The sequence below is a fragment of the Chelonoidis abingdonii genome, chromosome 5, assembly GCF_003597395.2.
Source record: "Chelonoidis abingdonii isolate Lonesome George chromosome 5, CheloAbing_2.0, whole genome shotgun sequence".
NCBI classification, from domain to species: Eukaryota; Metazoa; Chordata; order Testudines; family Testudinidae; genus Chelonoidis; species Chelonoidis abingdonii.
The window spans coordinates 13749933-13776308 of NC_133773.1; the positions used below are offsets into that span (position 1 = coordinate 13749933).

The 26376-nt window shown below is 45.0% G+C and overlaps 1 protein-coding gene across 7 annotated transcripts in view; it reads right to left on the reverse strand.

The window, feature by feature from the left end:
* SLC4A4 (solute carrier family 4 member 4) overlaps positions 1 to 26376 on the reverse strand; it is a 242866-nt gene that overhangs the window by 196151 nt on the left and 20339 nt on the right. For 2 of the 7 annotated variants that reach the window (XM_032768080.2, XM_032768079.2), the window contains exon 1: positions 15551 to 16078. In XM_032768080.2, coding sequence (XP_032623971.1) covers positions 15551 to 15779 — 229 coding nt within the window. In that variant the 5' untranslated portion in view covers positions 15780 to 16078. Of the gene's footprint in view, positions 1 to 15550; positions 16080 to 26376 lie in introns of those variants that run through there. The other 5 variants (XM_032768081.2, XM_032768083.2, XM_032768082.2 and 2 more) reach the window with 4 other exon arrangements.

The window sequence follows — 26376 nt, forward strand, 5'->3', positions numbered from 1 at the left end:
TCAGACATATCTAAAGATTTAAAGGGGTGGGGGGAGATGTACTTTTCAACACTTCTAATGCCTCATTTCTTCAAACAATTAAGACATTTCCTGAAGCATAATACCTTCCCCCTGGTCAGTTACTCAATAGTTGAACTCTACCAAAGCTTCTACATGTTATGTTTTATATCTAACAATGGGATGTTTAATATAATGATTGGGGGGGGCACGGATGAGGAAAACAACATGTAAACAAGAAAAAAGTTCTGATGACTTGACGAGACATCAAAAATTGTGTGCGTCTTCCCAAAAGTCAATTTACTTTTCAGATAAAAACAATCTCTACAGTCCTTAAAAGTTCACGTGTACCGACACTATAGTCAGCTTGTGCTGAAAGGCACTTGGAGAGGATGAGTGCAGAACAAAGGATGTTTGAATCTCAAACTCTCTCAATTCCAAAAGCATGATTTTTCCCTCCTTCACTCCACACCTATGGATCACCATTGAGTTAAACTGAAAAATTCCTAAGAAGATTTAACATGGCTTTTCTGAAGCTTATTGTAGAGGTGGTTTAGTGCTGTACCTTGACACTGAAAGTTAAAAAAAAAAAAAACGCCAAGATTTAAGAAGTGAGAAGAACTTAAACTAAAAAATAAAAGGTGCATTCTTCATCGGGCACCTTAAAAGAACATCTACAAAACCTGAACATTTAAATGAAACAGTGGGTATAAGCAACCAAAAGATGCAGGATTGATCTAGGAAGGAAAAAGAATGTGTGCAGTAGAATCTGGGACAGACACTTACATAACTGAGTGTAGTTGCTGCATGGCAGATAAATGCCTATAGCTGGAAAATGATAAATTGGTCAACACTGTTAAGATAGAAGACGACAAGCATGTTTTGGGTATTCAACCTGAGGTTTTTATAATCTATTGTTAGACGCTTACCCACAAACCTATAAGCAGCTTTTCTGACTCTTCAAGTATGAGAGGTTAAACAACTTACAGAACATGCCATGCCGTGAGCTGAGCTGATCAGGTCAACGCTGCTTGGATCCTGATCAAAGAGGATGGCTTCTGAAAGAGCAGCTTACATATATTATAAAATCTTATACAAAGTGTTAGTCCAAGGTTTCCAGAAATGAAAACTCATTTTGGGTACCTCTGGTTTTTTTGAGACGCCTGATTTTCACACGCATCCTTTAAAAATCAGAATCCCTTAAGGCATCTTAAGTGGTGCACCCAAAATCAAGGCATCCAAAACAATGTATTACTTCTGAAAACCCTGGCCTGAATGGTCTCTTTCAGAGTGTGGAAATCATCAAGGCAGACAGACTCAATATTAAACTGTGTTTGGCATTACAAATGCATCTATGCAGTTAGGAGCCATGTTAGGTATAAATAAGTGGCCTGATTTTCCACAGTTGCCAAGCCCTATGGAGCCCATTGACTTCAGTGGGAGCTTTCAGTGTTCAGCCCTTCGGAATAGATTACGCCCCTTCTTTAGGCACGAAAGTTTGAAAATTTTGATCCTAGTTCTTCTAATTGTCTGAGCAGGAAGGACTTTGAATTTTGCAAATGTGTTGCACTGAGCTGTGTTGGAGGACAGGAGACTTAGGGTATGTCTACACTACAGGATTATTCCGATTTTACATAAATCGGTTTTGTAAAACAGATTGTATAAAGTCGAGTGCACGCGGCCACACTAAGCACATTAATTCGGTGGTGTGCGTCCATGGTCCGAGGCTAGCATCCATTTCTGGAGCGTTGCACTGTGGGTAGCTATTCCGTAGCTATCCCATAGTTCGCGCAGTTTCCCCGGCCCCTTGGAATTCTGGGTTGAGATCCCAGTACCTGATGGGGCAAAAATCATTGTCGTGGGTGGTTCTGGGTAAATGTCGTCAGTCATTCCTTCCCCCGGAAAAGCAATGGCAGACAATCATTTCGCGCCCTTTTTTCCTGGATTGCCCTGGCAGATGCCATAGCATGGCAAGCATGGAGCCCGTTCAGCTTTTTTTTTTTTTTTTATACTGTCAACCGTATGTGTAACTGGGATGCCGCTGACAGAGGGCGATACTGCAGCGCACACAGCCAGCACATTTGCCTTTGCATGAATGCAAGAGATGGTTCATCGTTCTGTACGTCTGCTGCCATTGTAAATTGGGCAATGAGAGACTGGCTATCTGGTCGTTCTGTACTGTCTGCTGCTGTCATGGGTGCCCTGGCTGAGGTAGGCTGGAGGCACAAAGACAAAAATGGAATCGATTCACCAAGTCAATTCCCCTTTTGGCATCTAAAAAAGAGTCAGTCCTGACTAGAATGGTGCAAGTGTACTAGAGAACCAGTGATAACAGAGCAAACCAGAGAGCACACGCGCTTCCGTGTCAGCAATCCCCACCAACTGAAATGATGAGCTGCATGCCATTCACAAGGGGGTTCCCTCAACAAACTCCACCCCATTGCTTCTCTCCCCCCCCCCCCCACCGCCGCCCCCCCCCCTCCCCCCTCTTCTTCGCCCCCCCCCGCCCGCCTGCACCCCGGACACCCCCTCTTACCTCCCCTCCGGCCTCCCCTCTCCCGCCCCCCGCTACCCCCCACCCCCCGCCCCCCCCCCCCCCACCCACCCTCCCTCGCTCTCCCCGCACCCCTCCCCGCCCACCCCGCCACACCCGCCCGAGCCCACCCCTCCTCTAGCCGCTCTTCCCCTCCCCTCCGCACCACCCACACTCACTCTCCCAACTCCCGCGCCCCCCCCCCCCCCCCCACCCAAACACCGCCACCCCGTGCCCACTCCCCCATCCGCCCACCCCCCCCACCACCCGCGCCCGCCCAACCTCACCCCATGCCCCTCGTTTTACCTTTCCGCACACTCCCGTGCGGCATTCCCCTCCCAGCACCTCATCCCCCCCCCCCCCGCCGCTCACCACACCCCCCACCGCACCCCCCGCAACCCCCAGCACCCGCCCCATCCCCCCGCTCTCGCCACCCCCACTCCGCTACTCCACCACCCATCCTCCCCCTCCCTCCGCACCCCTCCACACTCCCACCACACCCCACTCCCCCCACCCCACCGCCCCACCCCCCGCCTCCACCCCCGCCCGCGTCCGCCCCCCACCTTCGCCCCCGCCCCCGCCCCCCACCACATCCACCCCACTCCCTCCGCCCGCCTCACCCGCCCCCCACCCGCCCCGCCCCCCCACCCTCCCCCCACCCACCCCCACCCCCCCCCCCCCCCCCCCCCCACCCCCACCCCCCCCCCCCCCCCCCCCCCCCCACCCCCCCCGCCCCCCACCCGCCCCCCCCCCCGCCACCCCCCCCCCCCACCCCCACCCCCCCGCCCCCCCCCCCGCCCCCACCCCACCCAACCCTCCCACCCCCCCTGCGCCCCAGCCCCTCCCATCCCTCCCCGCCCGCCACCCCCGCTCCACCCCCCCGCCCCCGCCTCGCCACCCCCCCCCCCCCCCCCCCCCCACCCCCCCCCCCACCCCCCCCCGCCACCCCCCCCCCCGCCCCCTCCCGCCCCCCCGCGCACCCCCACCCGCACACCCACCTCCCCATACCCCCCCCTCACCCCACGCCTCCCCCCCCCCCCCCCCCTCTTACTCCCAACCTCGGGCTACCGTGGCAGTCCTCTGTTTGTGTGTAAATGAGTAATGAATGCAGGAATAAGGAAAAAAGACCACTGAACTGGTTACTGAGAGATAAAAAGAAAGGGAGGCAGACCTCCAGCTGTAGGATAGTCTAAGGACGAGAGACATTTAAGCGGTGTGGGGAAAAGGAGCCGTCATCCCGGTTGCTTATGATAGTCCCAAGGCAGTAAGAAGCTCTTTACACATGAAAGGGAAGGGGCTTGATTGGAAACCAGGCCTTCAGGTGTCTACTCATGTATGGAGACGTGTAACCATGAGACTAACATTGTACTGCGTATAATTGCGTGGAAGATGGACAAATCACAATTCCTATTTTACCAGGCACCCCCCGCCGGCCTCACCTGAAGCCAGCCAGGAGCACTCGCGGGCTCATGACGAGGACGGCTATCAGTCCTTCTGCACTGTACTGTCTGCACCAGGGAGGGTCGGAGAGAGGATGCTACTGTTTACTGCTGCAAGGTAGTCTTGTTACCCACGCATGCAGTAGACATAGGGGAATATAAAAAAGTCAAGAAAGATTTTTTTTTCCTTTCTATATGGAGGGAAAGGGGAGGAATAGAATGCGAGATAGACTCTGAACCAACCCCAGACAATGTGTTGACCTACAGGCATTGGGATTCAGCCAAGAATGCAAATGATTTCTCGGAGACTGCGGGGACTGTGGATAGCTGGAGTCCTCGGTACCCCTCCTCCCTCCCTCCAATGAGCCGTCCATTTGATTCTTTGGCTTCCATTACACGTCACGCAGCCTTGTGCATGGGACTTCCTGTCATCATAGCCTGGAGACTTTTAATAATGCTTTGGCATTTTGTCTTCTGTAATGGAGCTCTGATAGAACAGATTTGTCTCTCCACACAGCAGTCAGATCCAGTATCTCCCGTACAGTCCATGCTGGAGCTCCTTTTGGATTTGGGACTGCATCGTCACCCGTGCTGATCAGAGCTCCACGCTGGGCAAACAGGAAATGCAATTCAAAAGTTCGCGGGGCTTTTCCTGTCTACCTGGCCACTGCATCCGAGTTCAGATTGCTGTCCACAGCGGTCACAGTGGAGCACTGTGGGATACCGCCCGGAGGCCAATACCGTCGATTTGCGGCCACACTAACCCTAATCCAATATGGTAATACTGATTTTAGCGCTACTCCTCTCATTGTGGAGGAGTACAGAAACCTGTTTAAAGAGCCTTTTATATCGATATAAAGGGCCCCGCTGTGTGGACGGGTACAGTGTTAAATCGGTTTAACGTTGCTAAAATTGGTTTAAACGCGTAGTGTAGACCAGGCCTTATACTGCTGATGAACTGCATGCCATTAAGTCTAGAAGAGAGAGTCTTTCCTCCCCCTTAGGTGCACTAATAATTCCTGTGATTATGGAGAAAACCAGGGTACTGGTTTTTATTGTAGAGTCATAATCAATTCATAATTTGTTTAACCTAAACAAGCCTCTACCTCACCGCCTCAAAAATGTGTGTTTGTAGTGCACTAAAAGTGTCCCCATGATACTTAGAGTAAATTGCTGTCATTTCAGTGCCTGCCCAGGTGTTTGGCATATCAACTGGGGCATCACAAGAACTCTGCTTCTCACAACATAAGCACAGGTGGGTCAGTACTGGGAGATCTGAAGCTGTCTCCTGCATATCATAGCAGAGCTGCAGCATGCATGCGTGAGCAACAGAAGTGTTTGTCAGTGAAACTAACCACCTAAATTCGGAATAACGCACATCCTGTGTTTTAGAGACTGAAATGTGAGTCACTATCACTGAAAGCCACTGCTAGTGCACGCAGGGGCAGGAATGTTGGGGAAAGTGTACAGGAGGAACAAGGAAAAAAGGTACAGAAAATGCCTATAAGGATCTAATAGAAAGATGATGGACACAAGAAATGATGGACCAGGACAGACCAAGGATCCACCTAGTCCAGTACCCTGCCTCCGATTTTGGCAAATGCTGGGTGCCTTCATAAAAGCCCTTATCATGCACCTAATTCTGCAGTACTATTGTACATCACGAGTATATCCTAATGGCACGCTGCTTCTGGGCATGTAATTATGGTTAACTATATTGAGGATGCAATTTTCTTTTAAAAGGGAGATTGCACCTAGATTCTGGAGTACTCCAAGGTCAGGCTCCTTGATACAGGGTCCCCATGAATCTCAACGTCCACCCTCTATGCTGGTAGCTGCACCAAAAATCACACTCATGGCAGTGAGTCTGAGTCTGGGTTAACTGAGTAGGGCTTCTGGGACTCGTGCTACGGGGCTAAAAGTAGTAGTGCAGACATTCCCACTCAGGCTGGAGCCTGGGCTCTGAGACCCACCCCCCTTGCCAGGTTTCAGTGCCCAGGCTCCAGCCCAAGCAGGAATGTAAACAATACTATTCTAGCCCCATAGCGTGAGCCCAAATCAGTTGAACTGGATTCTAAGACTCACTGCTACAGGGTTGTTGAGGTTTTTTTTGGCAGCGTAGATGTTCCCTAAATAGTCTGATTCTCATTTTATACCCAGGCCACTTTATTCTGCTCTGTCACGGTAAAGGGGCCTTCAAGTAAGCATAAATATTAAGTGTGCTCACTTTAAAGTCCCTTTACACTGCCTCTTATACCCACAATATTGTCCAAAAAGTCTTGGAATACCACTGGACCCACGGGAAGAGAACGATTTCTAGGGTATGCATGTTAAGAGAATTCTAGAACACAGAGAGTCCATATTAGCTCCACTGAGTTACATGGCAGCCCTGGCAGTACTCACCAGAGTAAGCCCAGCTTTGCTGCTTACAGGCCCATAGATCAAAGCAATAAATATTTCTCTTTCCCTTAGAGTAAGATTCTTTCCCAATGGCCAGTGAACACACAAACAGGGAAAAAGTAAAGCAAGGAAGCAGGACTGGTCCTAAATTCTGATTTTTATCCACTAGGCCCATTCTATTTCTGTTCCTCTCACTCTTCTCCACCTCCAGCCTTGATCTCTCAGGCTCAGCCTCTCCTTTCCATATGTCTTTGCTCTACTTGCCCTCTCGTTCTTGTTTCATGAGGAATGGTTAAACAGAAGCACCCACTGGGCCTTCTCTCTATACCCTTTGTTATCTTATACACTAACCCGTCTTTCCTCTTACTATTCTCTCTTCTCCTGGAAGCTCTCCAGCATTCCATATCCATTGCCCTTCTTGGGAGCTTTTCTATTCAGGTTTGAAATTAGAACTCATTAAATGAATAGAGTTTATTCATTCAGTCTATTGTCGGTTTGTTTGTTTTTTTACCTTTTGCTTCCCAGGAGGCTTTTTTGTTTTGTTTTGTCATTTATGAGGTATAATTAAGAATAGCTTCACTTCGTTTCTATAGGTTTTGATTTATTGTACAGATTATCGGTTTTAACTGGTCTTTCTTTCCCCTTAGCAGTGTGATACAGCATGGCCAGAGGGCAGCATAAGAGTGTTAGCAGGGGGCCTTATTCCCTGCCAAGGGAGGAAGGTTTGCTTTAGATTAACTAGAACAGCTGTGGCCAATTAGAGCACCTGACTCCAGTTTAGGCACCTGACTCCAGGTCTGTATAACCCATGGCTTCGTCAGACAGGGTTGTGGTAGTTGAGGGAGAAGGTTGGATTGGAGCAGAGTGCAGAACTGCAGAGAGAGAGTTTGTCCGAGAGAGAATAGAGGTTTGGAGGGTGCTCGCGGTGGATTGGAAGCCCCATACAGAACCCTAGTAAAGAGGGCACCAGGCTTGTATAGAGGAGAGCGAGAAGCACTTCACACAAGCTGGACAGGTAATGAGAGGGAGTAACCCAGGGGAAGAAACCGCTGTCAAGTGGTTCACCACGAACCCCAGGCCCGCGTTGGACCTGAGTAGAGGCGGGCCCAGGTCCCTCCTCTCCACTCCCCTCCTCCAGACTACGGGGGTGAATAAGAATGGTCAGAGGCAACATATATCGCACAAAGAACCTACCCAAGAAGAGAAAGCGCGAGAACCAGTAAACATGTACGCGCAATTGCACAGCAGGTATTGGCTTAGTGGTCTCAGTAATTTTCATTTCTAGATCATTAATTGAAAGAATAATAAATGAGCCAGATTGCAGTAGAACAAAATGAATAAGTCATCTAAAATACACTTTCCATCTTCATTAGAAATTCCACAGCCGTGACTGTAGCGCTCCCTGCCATATTTAGTTTGCCTAGATTCAGATGCCAAGACCAGAAAGGGAGCAATTGTGAATCATTTAGCCTGACCTTCTGTATAATGATTTTTTGGTTCTCTAGTACACTTGTCCCTATTCAGGCAGGACTGACTCAATTTTAGATACCATAAAGAGGGATTGGACTTGGGGAGTCATGCCATTTTGTCTTGCACCCCGGCGAACCTCAGGCCAGGGCACCAGTGATAGCATGGCAGATGGTACAGATACGACAGATAGCCTCATCTCACTGCCAATTTACCAATGGAGCAGCAGTACAGAACGACGATAACTTGTCTCTGCTTATCATGCAAAAGCAATGAATGCTGCTGTTGTTAGCGCTGCAGTATCGCCTCTGTCAGCGGCATCCAGTACACATATGGTGACAGTAAAAAAAAAGCTGAACGGGCTCTGTGGTTGCCATGCTATGGCGTCTGCCAGGGCAATCCAGGGAAAAAGGGCGCAAAATGATTGTCTGCCGTTGCTTTCCCAGAGGAAGGAATGAGTGACGACACTTACCCAGAACCACCCACGACAATGATTTTTGCCCCATCAAGCACTGGGATCTCAACCCAGAATTCAAGGGGCGGAGGAGACTGCTGGAACTATAGGATAGCTATAGAATAGCTACCCACAGTGCAACGCTCCAGAAATTGACGGTAGCCTCGGACCATGGACACACACCACTGAATTCATGTGGTTAGTGTGGCCGCGTGCACTCGACTTTATACAATCTGTTTTACAAAACCGGTTTATGTAAAATCGGAATAATCCCGTAGTATAGACGTACCCTCATTTTGCAGTAACAGTGGGAGACTCTGAATTACTGATTTATACTATATTTTTAAAAAAAAAAAGGAATCAATGAACAAGTGAAATTAAAAGGAAAAATCCACCACAGAATGTACTTTCATTTGTTTTGATAACTTAGTTTAAATTGGAGAACAGCAGAGAGCTGCATTTTTGTGTCTTCCAAACCTCCACAGACTCTAATTTTGCTGTTGCAAGATTAGGAGTGATTACTTAAAGTGTAAACTCTGTGGGGCAGGGACTGCCTTGTTTTGTATCTGTACAGCACCTAGCACATTGGGGGGTCCCCAGGTATGGACAAGGCCCCCAGTGCTGCCACAGTACAAACAGTGAATAATTATAGCAGTGGGGTTTGGATTTCAATTCTGGTTTTTATGTGAACCTTCAAACTTTGAGAGAGTTCATATAAAATTTCCGTTTTGGCTCCTTTCTCGTTTTAATTCTGTTATGCTTTGTATACTATTAAATATGCTGTAGTACAGCTTGAATAAACTCTCAAGGCTTGATTATGTACAAATGCAGTAGAAACTACCTTAAAGTGGTCTAATAGGAGATTCTTTGCATAATACCATCTTTCTAACATTTGATAGCTTGACACTAGTAAATCTACCAGCATGTTTACCATCCGTTTTTTTCAACTTATGGCTAATCTTCTGTATCCGTAGGCGAGATGTCATTCTAGTCTGCTGCAAATGTCTTATCTGTTGGCAAGGTAGCTGGCAGACTTTAGTGCTATCTTAAAATGTGCTGGTGTTGTGTATGACATCAGTGCTTTCTCACTTCTGCTGCTGTGACACTTTAATGTCCTATCTGAAGGGCTCTGATTTAAAAAGTTGGGTCAAACTTGGGATGACTGTAATGTGATTTTATTTAAAATGGTACTTAGCTGAATGTGCATTTTAAAAAGAACTGTCAGGGTTTTTCCTTCTGCCTTTTAAAGAAAGTACACCTTTGGGAAGTGCCATAGGGTTTAGGGCCAGAATGGACCACCAGATTATCTAACCTCCTGGATGGCACAGGCTATCCACATGCTAAACATTAAAAGTCTGTTGAGGATGAAAAGGCACTGTATAGGTGCTGAGTGGTCTTTCTTTTAAAGGAATATTAAATTCTCCAGTGACAGAGCCTAGTAGTACAAATTATTTTACATCAAATCTGAGGAAGTTTTGTAATACCATAATGGCAGTAACATGGCTTTTTAAACCTCAGTTTTAAAGGGAGAAGATAGGAATTGCTGATCTCCTTAATTAAAGGCAAGAAGCAAACACTCAGCCAGCATTAAAAACACTTAATATGGTATTAAATGATTAATTTAAAAACAATCCATCTCTGTGCAAAAGTGTCACGAATGAGATGCGCTCCTGCTCTCCAACTTGGCGGCTAACCAAACTTGGCTGAAGGCCATGCTAGTTGAAATGGTAACAGTCAGACTGGGGCATTGTGCCCCTTGGTCTGCTGGTGTGAGAGAGTGTTCCAAGTGGAGGGCTTTGGATGTACTAATGGAGGCAAACCAGCGCGCCAGGCCTGCCAAGGGAGCTGCCTGCACAGACTGCAGCTTGACAGGCAAATTTGCTGGGACTGTGCAGGCTGATCCCTTTTCAGGATCAGGGCCCATACTGTTTAACGGTATGCATAATAATATACACTTACTGTGTAGAGCAGTCCTCTCCCTTCAAATATACTATAAAAACCCCATGGCCCACCTGTGCCACCACAACTGGTTTTCTGCATATAAAAGCCAGGCCAGTGTTTTGGGCTAGAAAGTAGGGCAGTTGCCTGGGGCCCCACACCACAAGGGGGTCCACAAAGCTACATTGCTCAAGCTTCGGATTTAGCCCCAGGTGGCATGGGTCAGGGCCCCGGCTTCAGCCCTGCACGGCAGAGCTTCGGCTTTCTGCCCTTGGCCCTAATGAGTCTAACTCTGGCCCTGCTTGGTGGAGCCCCGAAACCTGCTTGCGGCCCCCCGGGGGCACTGGACCCCTGGTTGAGAACAGCTGGTGTATGGCACAGTGCTATGGTCCACTTATGTGTCTGCGTGGTTTATGTCACATCCCCTTCTTTGGATCTGATTTGCTAAGAAAACATAACCATTCAAACCCTAGCTGCCAGTACAAATCTGCCAGCCCTCTCCCTAGGCTCTGAAGTTCCTTCCCCAAACCATTTCATTTCTAAAGCCTCTCCTAACTGAGACTTGTTCTGCTGCCACTTGGCTAGTATGGATTCCACTGGCCCTGGGTTCTCCTCTTTCTGTACGAATAGCCGCTCTCTTATAATAAGTGCTGCACCCCAGCAGTTCTCATGTGACCCCGGTCGTTTGACTCAGCGGCAGGCCAGAACCTGGAAACAGGATGCCGGGACACACACGTGCCCAGGAGCCACGAGCACCATTCGCTCAGAGGGATCTCAAGTTGCTCTCCAGATTTTTACAAACTCTTTCTGTTGGACTCTCCTCCCCACTGCTGGCATGTGTCTGCCTCTGGGGTGAGACACAGCAACTCTTCATTAGTGTCCAAACACTGCATGACTGCTTAGGACAGACAGTGAAAAGTATATAAAATTGGCCTGTCTCTGCTGTGCTTTACCCCATCCCTTTCTGAATTCCTTCAGGTTATTTATAACCTCTAGAAAACCAGTGTACCAGAGAACCAGAGAGTACAGCCGCTCAGTGTCAGATCCCACAGAAATGATGAGCTGCATGCCATTCACGGGGGGTGTCCCTGCAACAACTCCACCCATTGCTTCCCTCCTCCCCAAACCTTCCTGGGCTACCGTGGCAGTGTCCCCCACATTTGTGTCATGAAGTTATAAAGATGCCGGAATAAGAACAGTGACTTGTAGTGAGATAAAATGAGGGGGAGGCAGCCTCCAGTTGCTATGATAGTCCAGGCAGTACAGAATCTTTTCTTACACATGAAAGGGAGGGGGCTGATTGAAGCTCAGCCCCCAGTTGCTATGATAGGACGGTTACACCGTTCTGTACCATCTATTGGGAATGACACGGAGGTTCACTCTATTTTACCCAGGCACCCCCCGCGGCAGCCTCACACTCAGGCCAGCCAGGAGCACTCACGGGGCAGATGATGGTCCTGCAGCAATCAAGCATATTGTACATCTGCCACCACAGGCAGGGAGGAGAAGAGGAGCAGATACCGCTCTTTACTGCCGCACATCGCGTCTACCAGTAGCATTCAGTAGACAGCGAGTGACATTAAAAAAGTCAGGAAACGATTTTTTTCCTTTTTCTTTCAGTGGGAGGGGGAGGGAGTAAATTGACGAGCTATACCTTGAACCACCCCGGAAAATGTGTTTGAACCTATAGGCATTGGGAGCTCAGCCAAGAAAGAAATACTTTTTCGGAGACTGTTGTAGACTGTGGGATAGCTGGAGTCCTCAGTACCCCATCCCTCCTCCATGAGAGTCCATTTGATTCTTTGGCTTTCCGTTCGCTTTCCACGCAGCACTGTGTAGCCTGGAAATATTTTTCAAATGCTTTGACATTTCGTCTTCTGTAACGGAGCTCGATAGAACAGAATTGCTCCCCATACAGCGATCAGATCCAGTATTCCTGTACGGTCCATGCTGGAGCTCTTTTGGATTGGGACTGCCATTGCCACCAGTACTGATCAGAGCTCCACGCTGGGGCAAAATGCAATTCAAAAGTTCACGGGGCTTTTCCTGTTTACACTAGGCCTCAGTAGCAATCGAGATCGGATTGCTGTCCAGAGTGGTCACAATGGTGCACCATGGGATACCGCCCGGAGGCCAATACCATCGATTTGCGGCCACACTAACCCTAATCCGATATGGTAATACCGATTTTAGCGCTACTCCTCTCGTTGTGGAGGAGTACAGAAACCGATTTAAAGAGCCCTTTATATTAATATAAAGGGCCTCGTAGTGTGGACGGGTGCGGCGTTAAATCAGTTTAGTGCTGCTAAAATCGGTTTAAACGTGTAGTGTAGACCAGGCCTGAGTGATGTTTGGAGTGAAGCAAAATTAAAGGTAGCATTTTATGACATTACACAATTTTCCCCCCCAAATGTGTGATAATACAAATCCACTGACATCATAACAGGGGCAAGCAAAAGAAAAAAAGAGGTTTAGCAAAAATGGCAAATGGTTTTAGGGGTTGGGAGGGTTTTGTTTTTTTTTTGGTTTTGGTTTTTTTTAAAGTTTCTCTTGATGCAAAGTCCCTAATTAAGTACCATGTTTCTCTGATCCATGTGTACAGACGTTTATGTAGATAACTCCCCTTAACATTGACGAGATCCACAGACAAATTTCCAGTGTAACAGAGAATTCTATTCTAGTCAGGTTCCAATACTGCATCCAACTTCATGGCATCCCTAACTTATTAAAGTAGATGGATACAGGGTGGGGGGAAACTTGCGGAAATGCAGGCCACATTCACCTACATACCTGAACCCTGTCAGAGTGCCACTCCTTCTTCACAGTTTCAACTGAGTTGCCAAACTTGAAATCTAAGTATCCTCCACACCACTATGAAGTCAGAGCTATTACTGGCTTGAGGGGAGTTAGAGAGGTAAGATCTTATCACAAGGGATAAGGTGGAGCTTAACTTGTTTTGGAACAAGGGAAAAAGTAATCTGTCTCACATATCTAGATTCCTAACTTAGTGGAATTTTAGGAATACGTCACCACCTTTTAAGAAAGGAATGTACAGTGCTGTAGATAAAAGAGGCTGCTTTTCTTTTCTGAAAAACTTGACCCTGGAGCTCTGTCTGTTCCTCATTCTCGCAATAATGCTTACATTTTCCCATTCTCTGAAATGGAATAGGGAAATAACCTCAGTAAAATATGCTGAGCTGTATTTCCGAGCATCTCTAAACGTCGTGAGCCAGCCGCCAACAAAGCAGCTCTTCATAAAAAAAAAAAAAATGTATTGTAGTTATTACTTATGCCTTTTTGATATTCATAGACTCGTAGGTCAGAAGGGACCAATATGATCATCTAGTCTGACCTCCTGCACAAAGCAGGCCACAGAACCCTACCCATACACTTTTATAACAACCCCTAACACATGACTGAGTTATTGAAGTCCTCAAAATTGTGGTAGGTAGCATTTACCCATTAACATCAGAAGTGAAATGATAACTTCTCCATGACAATAAGCAGGAAATGGCCAGATACACACAGAGATCTTAAATTATCTTCAAAGTCTGGGGACATGTCATAGGGGCATATGCTCTCATATAATTCCCATTAGTGTTACTGTTACAGGTAGATTAGGCACATGCATGTGTGGTGTGTTTCTGGTTAGGCAAATGCAACGAATACAAAAGGCCAACACATATGAATAATTATTTATATGGCAATGTGCCCAAAATGTGCCCGGTGCTATCAAAGCACATACAAAAAGGACAACCCATGCCCCAAACAGCAGAGGTGAAGTGGCAACTTGAAGTCTTTTCACATTAGTACACCTGTTCCTATTCCGACACACTGGCAGTTGCTACACTGCAAGTATTCAAAAACGTACATGTGCTAGCTTCCTTAACTAGTTATCTGGGGTGTTTAAGACGTTTCCCTGTAGTACCTAGGCACTGCCATTAATGAGAACGAGGGAGTGAGACTCAAACTTTGGGTTGCATAACTATCAAAAGGCTCAGACCTGGCGTTACAGTTCCCAGTCTCCTGTGCTGAGGAATTATATAGACACTTCATCTCTTTTCATCTCCTCTTACTCCCTGCCCCCCGCAAGGTGATAACAATTGGACTGTGATTCTTTAACGATAGATCACATTTGCATATTCGCCTGGAAAGAATATTAAAGAAGGGTCAGATAGAAAATCAGTCTTAACAGTTACCCAAAACCCTTCTATTTTTAATACACCTTTAGGGGGTTGGCATGAGCTTTTGCTGCTCTGCTCCTTACACCTATAACTGGGTTTTGTTATCCGGGGGCAGAGGCAGGTTTTATTTACATTGTTTCCACCTGCAGTTACAGGACTTGTCACCATTTTAGGCTTTAAAATATGGAGAAACACTTAAACAAAAAATTACATGTCTACATTCTGTGCCAAAGCTTTCACACCCGTGGGGGTCCGTATCCTCTAACAGGAGACCCTCTCACCCCAACCCCTATAGACAGTAAATGGCCTAGTTAAAACCAACAGGGTGATTTTTATAGCTGCGGAGCACAGCTGACATAGTTGAGGAAACAAAACACTGCGCTTCTCATACCTGGCAGTTTCCAGGCTATTTTTCATTGAAATGATTGGTTTGAATTGCTGGAAGCTTGACAGTTACATTTAGAGATCCAATCGCTGTATTTTGCATATATTTTCTAAAACTACTTTCATAGTTTGGTGGGAGTTACATAAATATATTTAGTTTATGCAAAAAAAATTTCAGATGCTCTTGTTCATTTCTTTAAATTTGGGGCAACTCTTGGCCTAGTTAAACAGGTCCGTTTTCTCACAGAAAGTCATGGACCTGTATTTCTTCTAAGCCGAAAGAATCCCACAGAAAATGATCCTCTTAGTGCCCTGAGTCTGGCGCCCAGGGGCCAGCACTCAATACCGACAGCTGGGATCATTTTGTGCAAGGGTCTCCTCCATTTGTGAGGCCTGCCAATGTATACCATACAAGGTGCAATATTGATTCTTAAGTGCTGTGAAATGCATTTATGTAAAAAACACACAGCATCTCATGGCTATTCTGTGGAGGCACGTGAATGTTATCTTGGAAATAAAGAAAGAATGCCAGTAGCACATAAAGCATCCCATTTTCAAAGTGAGAGTTAAGGTGTAAAGAGTCAAGTCCACGCTAATTCTGGCTGCCGCCATTTCAATCATTTTTAAGCTTAACTGTTCAGAAAAAGAACTATCACTTTTCACTGAATCTGCCTGGGGAAATTTGCTTTGCTCTAATATAGAAATATTAAATTTTAAAGAGAGACATTAACCCCCAAAAATACAGATCTCTTACCTTCCACTTCTTCTTCATCGCATACATGCTTAAGGAAGGAAGCCCCTCTGTCCAGCACCGCCTCATCCTCCATTCTGTAGTAATAGAAAAGAAAAAAAGAGTGCTCAGACTTCTCCTGGAGTGAGCTATTTGAACCAGCCCAACTCCTGGGCAGGTTAACCTGCAAACTATTGTTCATGTTATTGGGTGGGTGCTGTTGCTCTTCTTTCCGTGTCTGCTGTTCCTTCATGCAGCTCCTTTTGAATGGCGTTTGGTATTAAGCTGGTCCCACGTAGCTCAAACTCTAACCTTGAGAGGGCATCAGTGGTGGCAGGTGTGAGAAAGGTAATCCCAGCTTGGAGTCTTTTCTTTAAAGAAAGAGACGCACATAGTAGTTTGGTGCGTCTGTACACTAGCCAATAGCTTGAAGAAATCTGGTTTCACTTAAAAGCTCTTCTAAAACATATTGCCTGTAGAGTCACCTACACAGACAGACACACATAGTGCATACAGACAGACAGACACACGCACATTCTCACGCACGGTGAGAGACGAGGCGCCAGCCAGCCTCTTAATACCAGCAAAGCACACTTCTCTGTGGAGAGGCAAGCTTTGCGTCACATGTTGGCCTTACGGAAATCTGACATCTGAGGATTATCTAGAGACCTAGCTACAGCAAGTCAGGCCATCACAGCAGTCATTGCTGTGTGCCGGCTATTCATTCATGTATTGATTTTCTAAATTTCTCTCTTTCATTTCTCTCCCCCTTTCCTTCTCCCCTCACCTCCCACTTGTTCCTAATTTTATAACAATGCCAGGAAGCCCTCCTGTTCCATTAAATGTGATTTTCACTACACAATTTCACCACTAAATAAGATCGCCGAAACTTCCCAAGCGAGTGTTTGTAAACCTACTTCTGACCAGCAAATATCAAGAGTTACAGTCAAAATTAAAGGAAGTCTGCAACATACTATGCTAAATACTTTAATTATATTTAATGTAGATAAGTAAACATTTGTCAACCTTTATCATTCTTAGGATAGAGAAACCATTCAGTGATAATTGTCAAATACACGTTCTTAATTTACATACTGCAAGCAGCACTGAAGTCAATGAGGCTTTTCAGAGCGTGTAACGCTGCAGAACTGGGGTCTAAAGTTTTCTACCAACTGTGAAAGACAGGTGCATTTGGGAAACAAAACATTGCCCCGTTCCTGCAAAGGCTTAGAGGGCCAGTCCGAAGTGGGAGAACCCCTGGAGAACATATTAACATTATCAGGTCTTCTAATCGTGCCCCACAAAAGAGCACTCTAAAAGCAATAGCAGCTACCAGTAAATTGATTTAGATCTTCAAGAACTCAGGGTAATATGGCGCATATAGAGACCTGGCAAACAAATTTGTTTACTAGGATGTCTGCTTTGCTACAGGATGTCAAGCTTTCTCTGAGCAAAAACCATTCCAAGAATTTTATAAGCCAATAAGCTTCATAAATTCCTCCTCGTCTCTCCATTTTCCAACTAACAGTTTACCAGCAATTCTCCCATCAACATTTGGTGTTTTCCTTCATCTTGGACTCAGTTAGTAACATCCACATTATTGTAGCCTTTAGCTATTAGTTTCCAGCTAAGAAAAGCTCACTTCGCACAGCAGATTCCCAAATATTTCATATTGGGGGAGGGGCAGAGGAGAGGGGGCCAGATTCAAAACCAATAACTGAACACCTGCATTTGTTTCTTCTGGACTACTGGACAATAATTACTAGAGCACCATCTGATATGTTTAATTCTAGAGCTGAGCCCAAACCAACATCCCAGATCCTGGCACCCACAAAGTTTAGATCCAATACTGAATTTTGAAGCACAGGCTCATCTCTAGTTAGAGATGGTTTCCTCACATACTGTATTGTAGCAGGTAACCAGAAGTCTGTTCTGGAGGATAAATTCCTATGATTTTACAATGTATGAACATTGTACCATTTTACAAGCTGCTGTTCCCCTGCACGATGGGATAAGATGTAACGTTCTCTACAAGCTAGTATTAGCAGCTAACAATACAAAGCCAGCACACACGCACATAAGCCTTGCCCCAGAGTTCACATTTATTAAATTATTCAACAGTATTTGCGCAACTTCTGTTACGCAGACTAAGGAACTGATTCCATGGCTGGTCGTCTATGTGCAATGGGTCAGAGAGAAAAACAGTGTAAAATAAACTGTTTTTCTTTTTAAATAGCACAGCAGTTGCTTGCTATAAATGCAGCTGAAAACATCTGGAACAGATGGCACTGAATTTTCAGACCAAATAGAAACCTAATATACGTGTATTTCTCCCTTGATTACTTCACAAAATGTCTATTCTTACAGAGGCTTCCTCACAAACTGCTCTGCCAGTATGTCAAAGGAGAAGATCCTCTTTTAAAGAAGCAATATCAATTCATTTAGAACCCAGATTGTGTGTGTTTATGAATGGGTTTTATAAACATAACATCAAGAGGAATATTTTCAAAAATTATTTCCATTAGCATTATTTCCAATTAACATTGTCCCACTTCTCAAACATTGCACTATTGTGGTAATGTAGCGTAACCAAAGAGTGACAGCAACTAGGGGGAAAAAAGAACAGAATTGCCCACAAGGAGTGAAATGCGGACAAGGTGAATTAATGGTAAAGGGAAGATTTAGTTTTTAAAATTTTATTTGAATAATCTAAAACAGCATATGTAACACTGGCAAGTTTGGGGCTTTTTAAATGTGGGTTTAATCAAACAGTCCCTTTAAGCTACTTTGAGTGACACTGCACCATTACATACAGATCGCATGAGAAACATCATGAAAATCTTCAGCTTTAAGCACTTTTGTTATGAGAGGGAGAGAAACATCTCCCTCCACTTCCCCTCAGGTGGTCCCTCTCCAGCTGCTGATGGAAAAGCTGTGTAGTCAAAGAGCAGCATTACCAGCTGCTAATTAGCGAGTGACAAGCGGCCAGCAGACTGCAATGAACAGCAGCAAAGAGTCCTGTGGCACCTTATAGAGCAACAGAAGTTTTGGAGCATGAGCTTTCGTGGGTGAATACCCACTTCGTCGGATGCATGTCAGATGCAGCGAACAGCTGTCTTTGGACATTACTGTTAAAGGCACCTGCATTACACAGTTCAGGACAAACTCACACTCTCATATCTTTAGCATTTTATATGGTTTTACAGTAACAGCTTCTAGTTTCAGAAGATCCTTAACGGTTTACAGCATATTTCAACCTTTATGCTTTCACCAAAACCCACAGAAGGTGATACAGGTTGAATGGCCAGAACTAGTACTTCAGTTGCCTTGGTAATCATCATGGCAAATCCCAGAGGCATGTGGCCTCCTTGCAAATTGAGCAGTACCTGGATCCATCTCTGGAAAGAGGCTTAAGGTAGTCAGGTGGTAAACTCAGTTTATGTCCATAACTGGCAATCCTGTCACGCGCCTAAAGCTTTCAACACTCACCTGATTTCCAGCCATGGAGCAGCATTCCTTGCTACACATGCTTCAGAATCTGCTGGGCTTCCAGTCTAACAATATGTCCACACCAAGAAAACCATCAAAACCACACCAGTGCTGATGGAGGCAGTTGCTGAGTTTGGCTTCAAAATATCCTAATTTCTGATCTTGTCCTGCCATTCAATATGGAGCAGCTAACGAAGTCAACAAGAATCAAAAACATAAATCCAGTGTTCTTCAGCCTTCAACGGAGCCCACGTTCACTGCCTTATGATAGAGTTTGTATAACGGTGGTTCTACAGATCTCAACTTCACAGCAAGTCTGATGTCACAAGGGCCCAACAAAGGCCACTGACGGGCTTGAAACATGGCGGCAGCTGCTTCTATACAAGCATCCACATCTTTTCTTCCAGCACTATGACGTTGCCCAAATATCAGTGCCTCGCCTGGACAGGTTGATACTGAGCTGGTTGTAATGCAGAGCTGGAGGCCACTTGATGATAATGCATAGGGATTCAAACCATTGCTTATCGCTCAACCAGATCAGTTGCAACAATTTGCCAGACAATGTCACTGGTATATTCAGGATCTCAGAGCAGAATGGTTTCCTACCTGGGAGTGCAGCCAGACTGTATTCTGTCACAATCATTGTTCAATACCACCATTCACTGATTGATGGATAAGCTTGAGGTGGCAGCTGTCAGTGGCACTGAGCTGACGGCCTTGGCCACCAGCCTTGTGTTTAATCCACTGGGAGACTAGCAATTACACCCAGAAGCACCACCTCTTGACTGACTTTTCTCCCCGTCTCAGATTATCAAAACACTCCCTCTGGCCAAAATTTGGCATGAAAGATGCATTGCAAATTTTCATCAAAAAAATGTTCAGACTCCTAAAAAAATGTTGGGGGGGGGGCGGGAAGAAAAGTAAATTTGGGACAGCGGTTGCACAAAGAAATAAAACTGGTGAAAATCTTCAAGAGTTTTATTGGAGATGTGGAAAAGGGGGAGAATTGTGTATCATCCTACCAGAATACCGTGGCTTCTAGGTAGAGCAAACTGCCCTGGTCCCATAGTGGAGAAAGCTGGAGCGATTGGATAGAACAGAGTCTTAGTCCTGAGAGAGGAAAGTGTCTCAACTCAGAGAGAAGAGGAAGAGTGGAGTAGGCTTGCTATCCCGGTAAAGACATGCCATATGGGTGGGATTTTCGAAAGCACGTGGCCTAACCCTGACATCAATGGCAACTGCTAGAGCTAGGAAGAAAATTTTCATTTTGACTTGCAATGTTGTGTCAGTTGAAGACCAAAAAAGTCTGTTTTCCATTTTCAGTTTCTAGATTTGGGAAAAAAAATCACATTTTCTAATGGTAAAAAATGTGGGGCAAAAAAGTCAACCTGTTGACTTCAGTGGGAGCTAAGTTGGGCCAATGCTGAGCACTTCCAAAAAATCCCATCCTACGTAAGTGAGATTTTGACAAAAGTCCATCATCATATATTAGATACAGCATCCAGCTCAGGCAGTAACGTACATGCCTTCCGCTGCTGCGTGCTAGAATCCACAGGAATCCTCTAGTAGCCAATTTAGAAGCAAGACTGACTAGTCTAAAGGGAGTCTCAGCCACTCGTAAATCCATAAGAATGGTGGCTACAACATAGTTTGAGGAAGGGAAGTAGTGTGAAGTGGAGGGAAAACCTGAAAAGGTTTTGCTATTCCAAAAAAGCAGAGGACCTCCCAAAGGATAATCAGGTAAGTAAGGCTCCCTACTCTGTGTAGTTCTCAGTGAGGCAGTAGTCATGCCAGGGGAAGCACCTCAGAAAGGTCAGTTCCAGTATGATCGAAACCAACTTAAACGACATGCAGTGCCTCAGTATTAGTTTGTTTAATGGATTTTTGTTGTTTTGAAACCACTACAGAACTCTTGTTCCTTGCTTCTGACCACTCCTCTTAAGTTTCTTTAGTGGTCTCCACTTTGCACATTGCCTTCTAAAGCTCCGGCCACGGATGGTCTTGTTATTAAAGTACCTAACTGGAAGGAGATGTGGATTTTGGGTGAATTCAAAAGCTTCTGAGAGATTTAGGAGCACAAGTCCCAACTGACAACATCCTCTTGAGTGATCCTGAACAAAGCAAACTTAACCTGAGGGCTTGTCTACACTTATCAGGGGATCGATGTGCAGTGATCGATGCATCGGTGGTCGATTTAGTAGGTCTAGTGAAGACCCCTTAAATTGACCATCAATCGCTCTCCCGTTGACTCCTGTACTCCACTGGATTGGGAAGAGTATGGTGAGTCGACAGGAGAGCATCTCCCGTTGACATCGCGTAGCATGGACCCTGTGATAAATAGATCTAAGCTACGTTGACTGGAGTTACGCTATTCACGTAACTCAAATTGCGTAGCTTAGATCTACTTTTCCCTTTAGTGTAGTAAGGCCTCAGACAATTTCCCCAGCACTAAACTAAGGAAAATTCATGTCCAACTCACAGAAATGTAATGAGGCTTGCAGTATAACTTGTTCTGAGACCACCATTAGAAAGTTACTATAGCACTGAAAAGTATTAATTTTTCTACATTGTATTTGTCATACTACTCACAGTTGAGATCTTCAATTTAGGAATCACTGCTCAGTCTACAATGCAAGAAAGGAATCTTTTTAAAAATTAAGACATCTGTTTGAATGTTTGTTTCTATACAATAGGACACGTTTAGAACCTCTGACTCAGAAAGCCTACCTAATGGAAATCACTTTCAGGGTCTGGAAAGTTTGCAAGATGCAGAACAGCTCTGTTTAATAGAAACATTGGAAGTTATAGTGGGAAGGTGAAGACTGAAGGAAGGTTTCTGAAATGGGTTTTAAAGAAAAAGGTTGTTTATCTACAAAATACAGAACAACTAAACAGATGGAGTGCTGCCACCTTTTGGCTATATAGCCTAAGCACAGAGGCGGTGAAGAATGTGTTTTATGCAAATAAGCTATGCTACAGAAAAAGTACTGCCTTGTTACATGTTTAATTGAAATCGTTTATTGTAAAGAACTTAATTCAGTCCTTCACACAGAGAATAATCAACACTAGTGCTTTTTATATCTTTATAATTTATGACAGGAGAGAAGAAGATGATTATAATAAGAAGAGTAGAAAAGATGATTTGACAGTACTGATCATCAGATTGAGACACAACCAACGCAAGTTAATAAATGTGCAACATTGCTAGAGAACACAAATAATAAATGAGAAGTTTCTGATATGACGTTGCTATTCTTCCCGTTTTAAACATGTTTTGAAATCGGGAAGAAACCCCAAAAAGCTTTAGACTTAATGTAAAGACATTCAGCCAGCTCAAGTAACCTATGTGGGTAGCATACAGCTCTTCCAGTGAGAGAATCAAGTTTAAAATAGCAATCCCTTTGCAATCAATGAAGTCAGCAGGGATAGAAAAGGCTCCAAGGAGGAAAGGAGATTGTGAACATCAAGTCACTTAACAGCAATGCCTATTGGCCAAAACATAAACATTAGCAGAACTCTGGAGGGAGGTCAGTTCAGCACTGACTGTGAAACATGGACTCCCAATCCTAAGAAATAAGACCTCTACTCACTGCCAAATGAGACTTGTATACAGAAAAGTGGGAATTGGGTAACAAAGCCTGAATTGAAGCCTGCACCTTCATAAAGGCCATTTGCTTTGCCAGGCCTAGATTTCATTAATCTACTAGATCTTTTTTTCCTACAATTTCCATCATTGATGGGGAGGCTGCGGAACTTAACATTTGAGAAAAGTGTCCCCTGCAGAAGCTAACCTTGCCCTCTACTCTTCATATGCAGCTTTCAGTTGAAGAGTCTGCCTCCTTTAGAACATGTCTCAGTCCCGAGGGCAGCTGCCTTCAGACTATATCTGTCTGCAGACTTGGGGGCCCTTTGGACTCGGGCTACTGACTATCCGAACACCAAGAGCGGCAAAGACACCATTCTTCCATTTGCGACTGCCCAGCAGATAGCAAGCAATCTTGTCGTCACAAAGCTGGCCATCCTGATCCAAGCACTTGTGACCTCTAGGCTTCTGGATCTCATATATATGGCTGACACCACATTTCCTGAACACAGATTGCCACGAGCACATCACCAATACACCACTCCCTGCACTGGCTTCTCCACGGGACCAGAGCTGGTTACCCACCCAACCACTACTCCTTCCATGACAGCTACGTTTCACTGGAACAATGAAACTGTTGACCAGTGCAGGAGGTGCAGGTGGTGAGACACACAATTGTCACTGGAGAGGGACCCAGATTCTGGCACTCCCTTCCCCTAAAGAGGCGAGTCACTCTGGCCCTCGTCACTCCCAGAGCTGAATGCAAAACCACAGTGATGAGACTGAGCTTTTCCTCATTCTGTTACCCACACAAACAAACAAAAACCTGCAAACTAATCAAGCTGTTTCTTCTGAAGGCTAATAAGGAAGAAAGAGAAAGAGAACTTATTATTTCTACTTGTAAATATTTGGGAGGAGTTCAGATACTAAATGGAAGGGGAGATTAACTAGATTAAATCCTAATGAGGAACTGATTGCCTTGCAGACCGTATCTGAATTTTTGTTGAGGAAAAACATTTATACATAATGTAACCAATTCCTCATTGGGTTCATTTTCTCTACTTTTCTCAAAGAAATTCACATATGGGCTGCAAGAAATGAAGAATGAGCTGCTCAATCACTCTTCACTCTGAATGGCCTGGTTTGTGTGTTTATAAATCAGATAGTTATCTTAAATGTATTTTTCCTTTGGTTATAAAACAATTTATTTGTGTACACTCTCAGCAAGAGGCTATGATTAGGGACAGAAAAAAAAAACTTCCATTCTACTCCAGAGAGGTCCCCCTATTTTATTCTTCTTTACGAATACAAAACTAACTCCCTTTCAAAAGTAACTCTTGATAATCTACTGGGTTTAAATCCTAAAAAACACACCTTTCTGTTATGTGACTGAGGGCTGGCATAACAGCACAGCACACTGGACTTGGACTTAAGAGAGCGAGGTTCAACTCTCAGCTCAGTTTTAGCTTTCTTGTGTCACCTAGGCCAAGTCACTGCAGCTTCCTTGTGCCTCAGTTTCCCCATCTGTAAAATGGGGGAGTCCACTTCACAGATCTTATCCTTGTGACACCACTATGAGATACAGAGGTGCTCAGATACTACAGTGAGCCTTGTAAGTATCTAGTGAGATATTCCAGCTTGTCTAGAAAATGTAATTAAAACCAAAATAAAACAAAAATCTAACAGGCTTCAAGTATCCTGTACAGGAAAAGGCTGAGATTGCAGAGCCAAAGCAATTCCAAAGTAGCATGGTGTCATAAAGAGATAGTTAAGGGTTAATGTCTCTTTTACCTGTAAGGGGTTAACAAACTGAACCTGGAACACTTAACCAGAGGACCAATCAGGAGACAAGATACTTTCAAATCTTGGTGGAGGGAAGCCTTTGTGTTTTTTGGGTTTTGCTTTGTTCTCTCTGGGTTCTGAGAGTGACCAGACGTACATACAGGCTCTAAATCATCTGTTCAAATTTTAGTAAGTACAAATTAGAAAGGCGGTTTTAGTCTTTTGATTGTTCTATTTGCAAATGTGTATTTGACCGGAAGGATTTTAATGTGTATTTTGCTGAAAGGATTTTAATTTGTACTTGTATACTTAGGCTGGGAGGGTATTCCTACCGTCTATAAGCTGAAAGACCCTGTAACATTTCCAACTTGATTTTACGGAGACCATTTTTTACTTTTTCTTTCTCTTATTAAAAGCTTTTCTTTTTAAAAGACCCAATTGATTTTTTTCCCCTTGTTAAGGCTCAAGGGAACTGAGTCTGTACTCACCAGAGAATTGGTGGGAGGAAGGGAGAGAGAAGGGAGGCGGGAGGATGGAATTCCTCTCTGTTTTAAGATTCAAGGAGTTGAATCACAGTGATCTTCCAAGGTAACCCAGGGAGAGGAAGCCTGGGAGAGGCAACGGTGGGGGAAAGGGTTTACTTTCCTCGTGTTAAGATCCAGGGGATCTGGGTCTTGGGGGTCCCCTTGAAAGATTTTGGGAGGGGACCAGAGTGTACCAGGCACTGGAAGTCCTGATTGGTCACAGCCTATCAGATCTAAGCTGGTAATTAAGCTTAGAGGAATTCATGCTGGTACCCCATCTTTTGGACGTTAAGGTTCAAAGTGGGGATTTATACCATGACACATGGACTATTTTTATTTCATAGTAAGTATTAAATATGGACCCAATCTGACTGCTTCCACAACAGTTGTTGGTGTATGTCTCCAGGCTGCAGTGAAAGCACTTGCATCTGTGTGGCAGAACTCCCTCTGTGGATCACGTCTTCACCCAAGGGGCATGTGATGCCTCGGAGACTCACCTTCCTTTTTGGTATATTACCACATAAATGTGTTGGTCATGTACACTTATCACAATGAACAGTGCCGGACAGCTGGTAAAGGGGCCTTTATGTTACCATAAAAACAGCCATATTGGATCAGACTAATGGTCCATCTAGCCCAGTATCCTGTTTCTGAGTGGCCAATGACAGATGCTACAGAGTGAGTGAACAGAACGGGACAACTTATCAAGTGATCCATCCTGTCATCCAGTCCCAGCTTCTGGAAGTCACAGGTCAAGGGACATCCAGAGCATGGGATTGCATCTCTGACCATCTCAGCTAATAGTTATTGATGGACCTATTCTCCATGAATTTATCCAATTCATTTTTTAATCCAGTTATTGCTGGGGATGTTGTGAAGGCCAAAAGTATGAGTTCTACAGGTTGACTGTGCATTGTGTGAAGTAGCACTTCCTTATGTTTTAGACCTGCTGCCTATTCATCTCATTGGGTGACCAGGGTTTGTGTGTTATGTGAAGGGTAACTAAAACTTCCTTATTCATGTTCTCCACACCCTTCATAGATTCTAGGACTGGAAGGGACCTTGAGAGGTCATCAAGTCCAGTCCCCTGCCCTCATGGCAGGACCAAATACTGTCTAGACCATCCCGGATAGACATTTATCTAACTTACTCTTAAATATCTGCAGAGATGGAGATTCCACAACCTCCTTCATGATTTTATAGATCTCTATCATATCATCCCTCAGCTTGGAAAAGAAACAACTGAACAGTGAGTCTTTTTCATCTCCCCTCAGAGGAAAGCTGTTCCATACACTTGGTCATTTTTGTTCTCCTTCTCTAACTTTTCCAATTCAAATATATCTTTTCTGAGATGGGGTGACCAGAACAGCTTGCAGTATTCAAGATATGGGCGTACCATGGATTTACATAGGGGCAAGAGGATACTCTGTCTTATTTTCTATCCCTTTCCAAATTGTTCCTAACATTGTTAG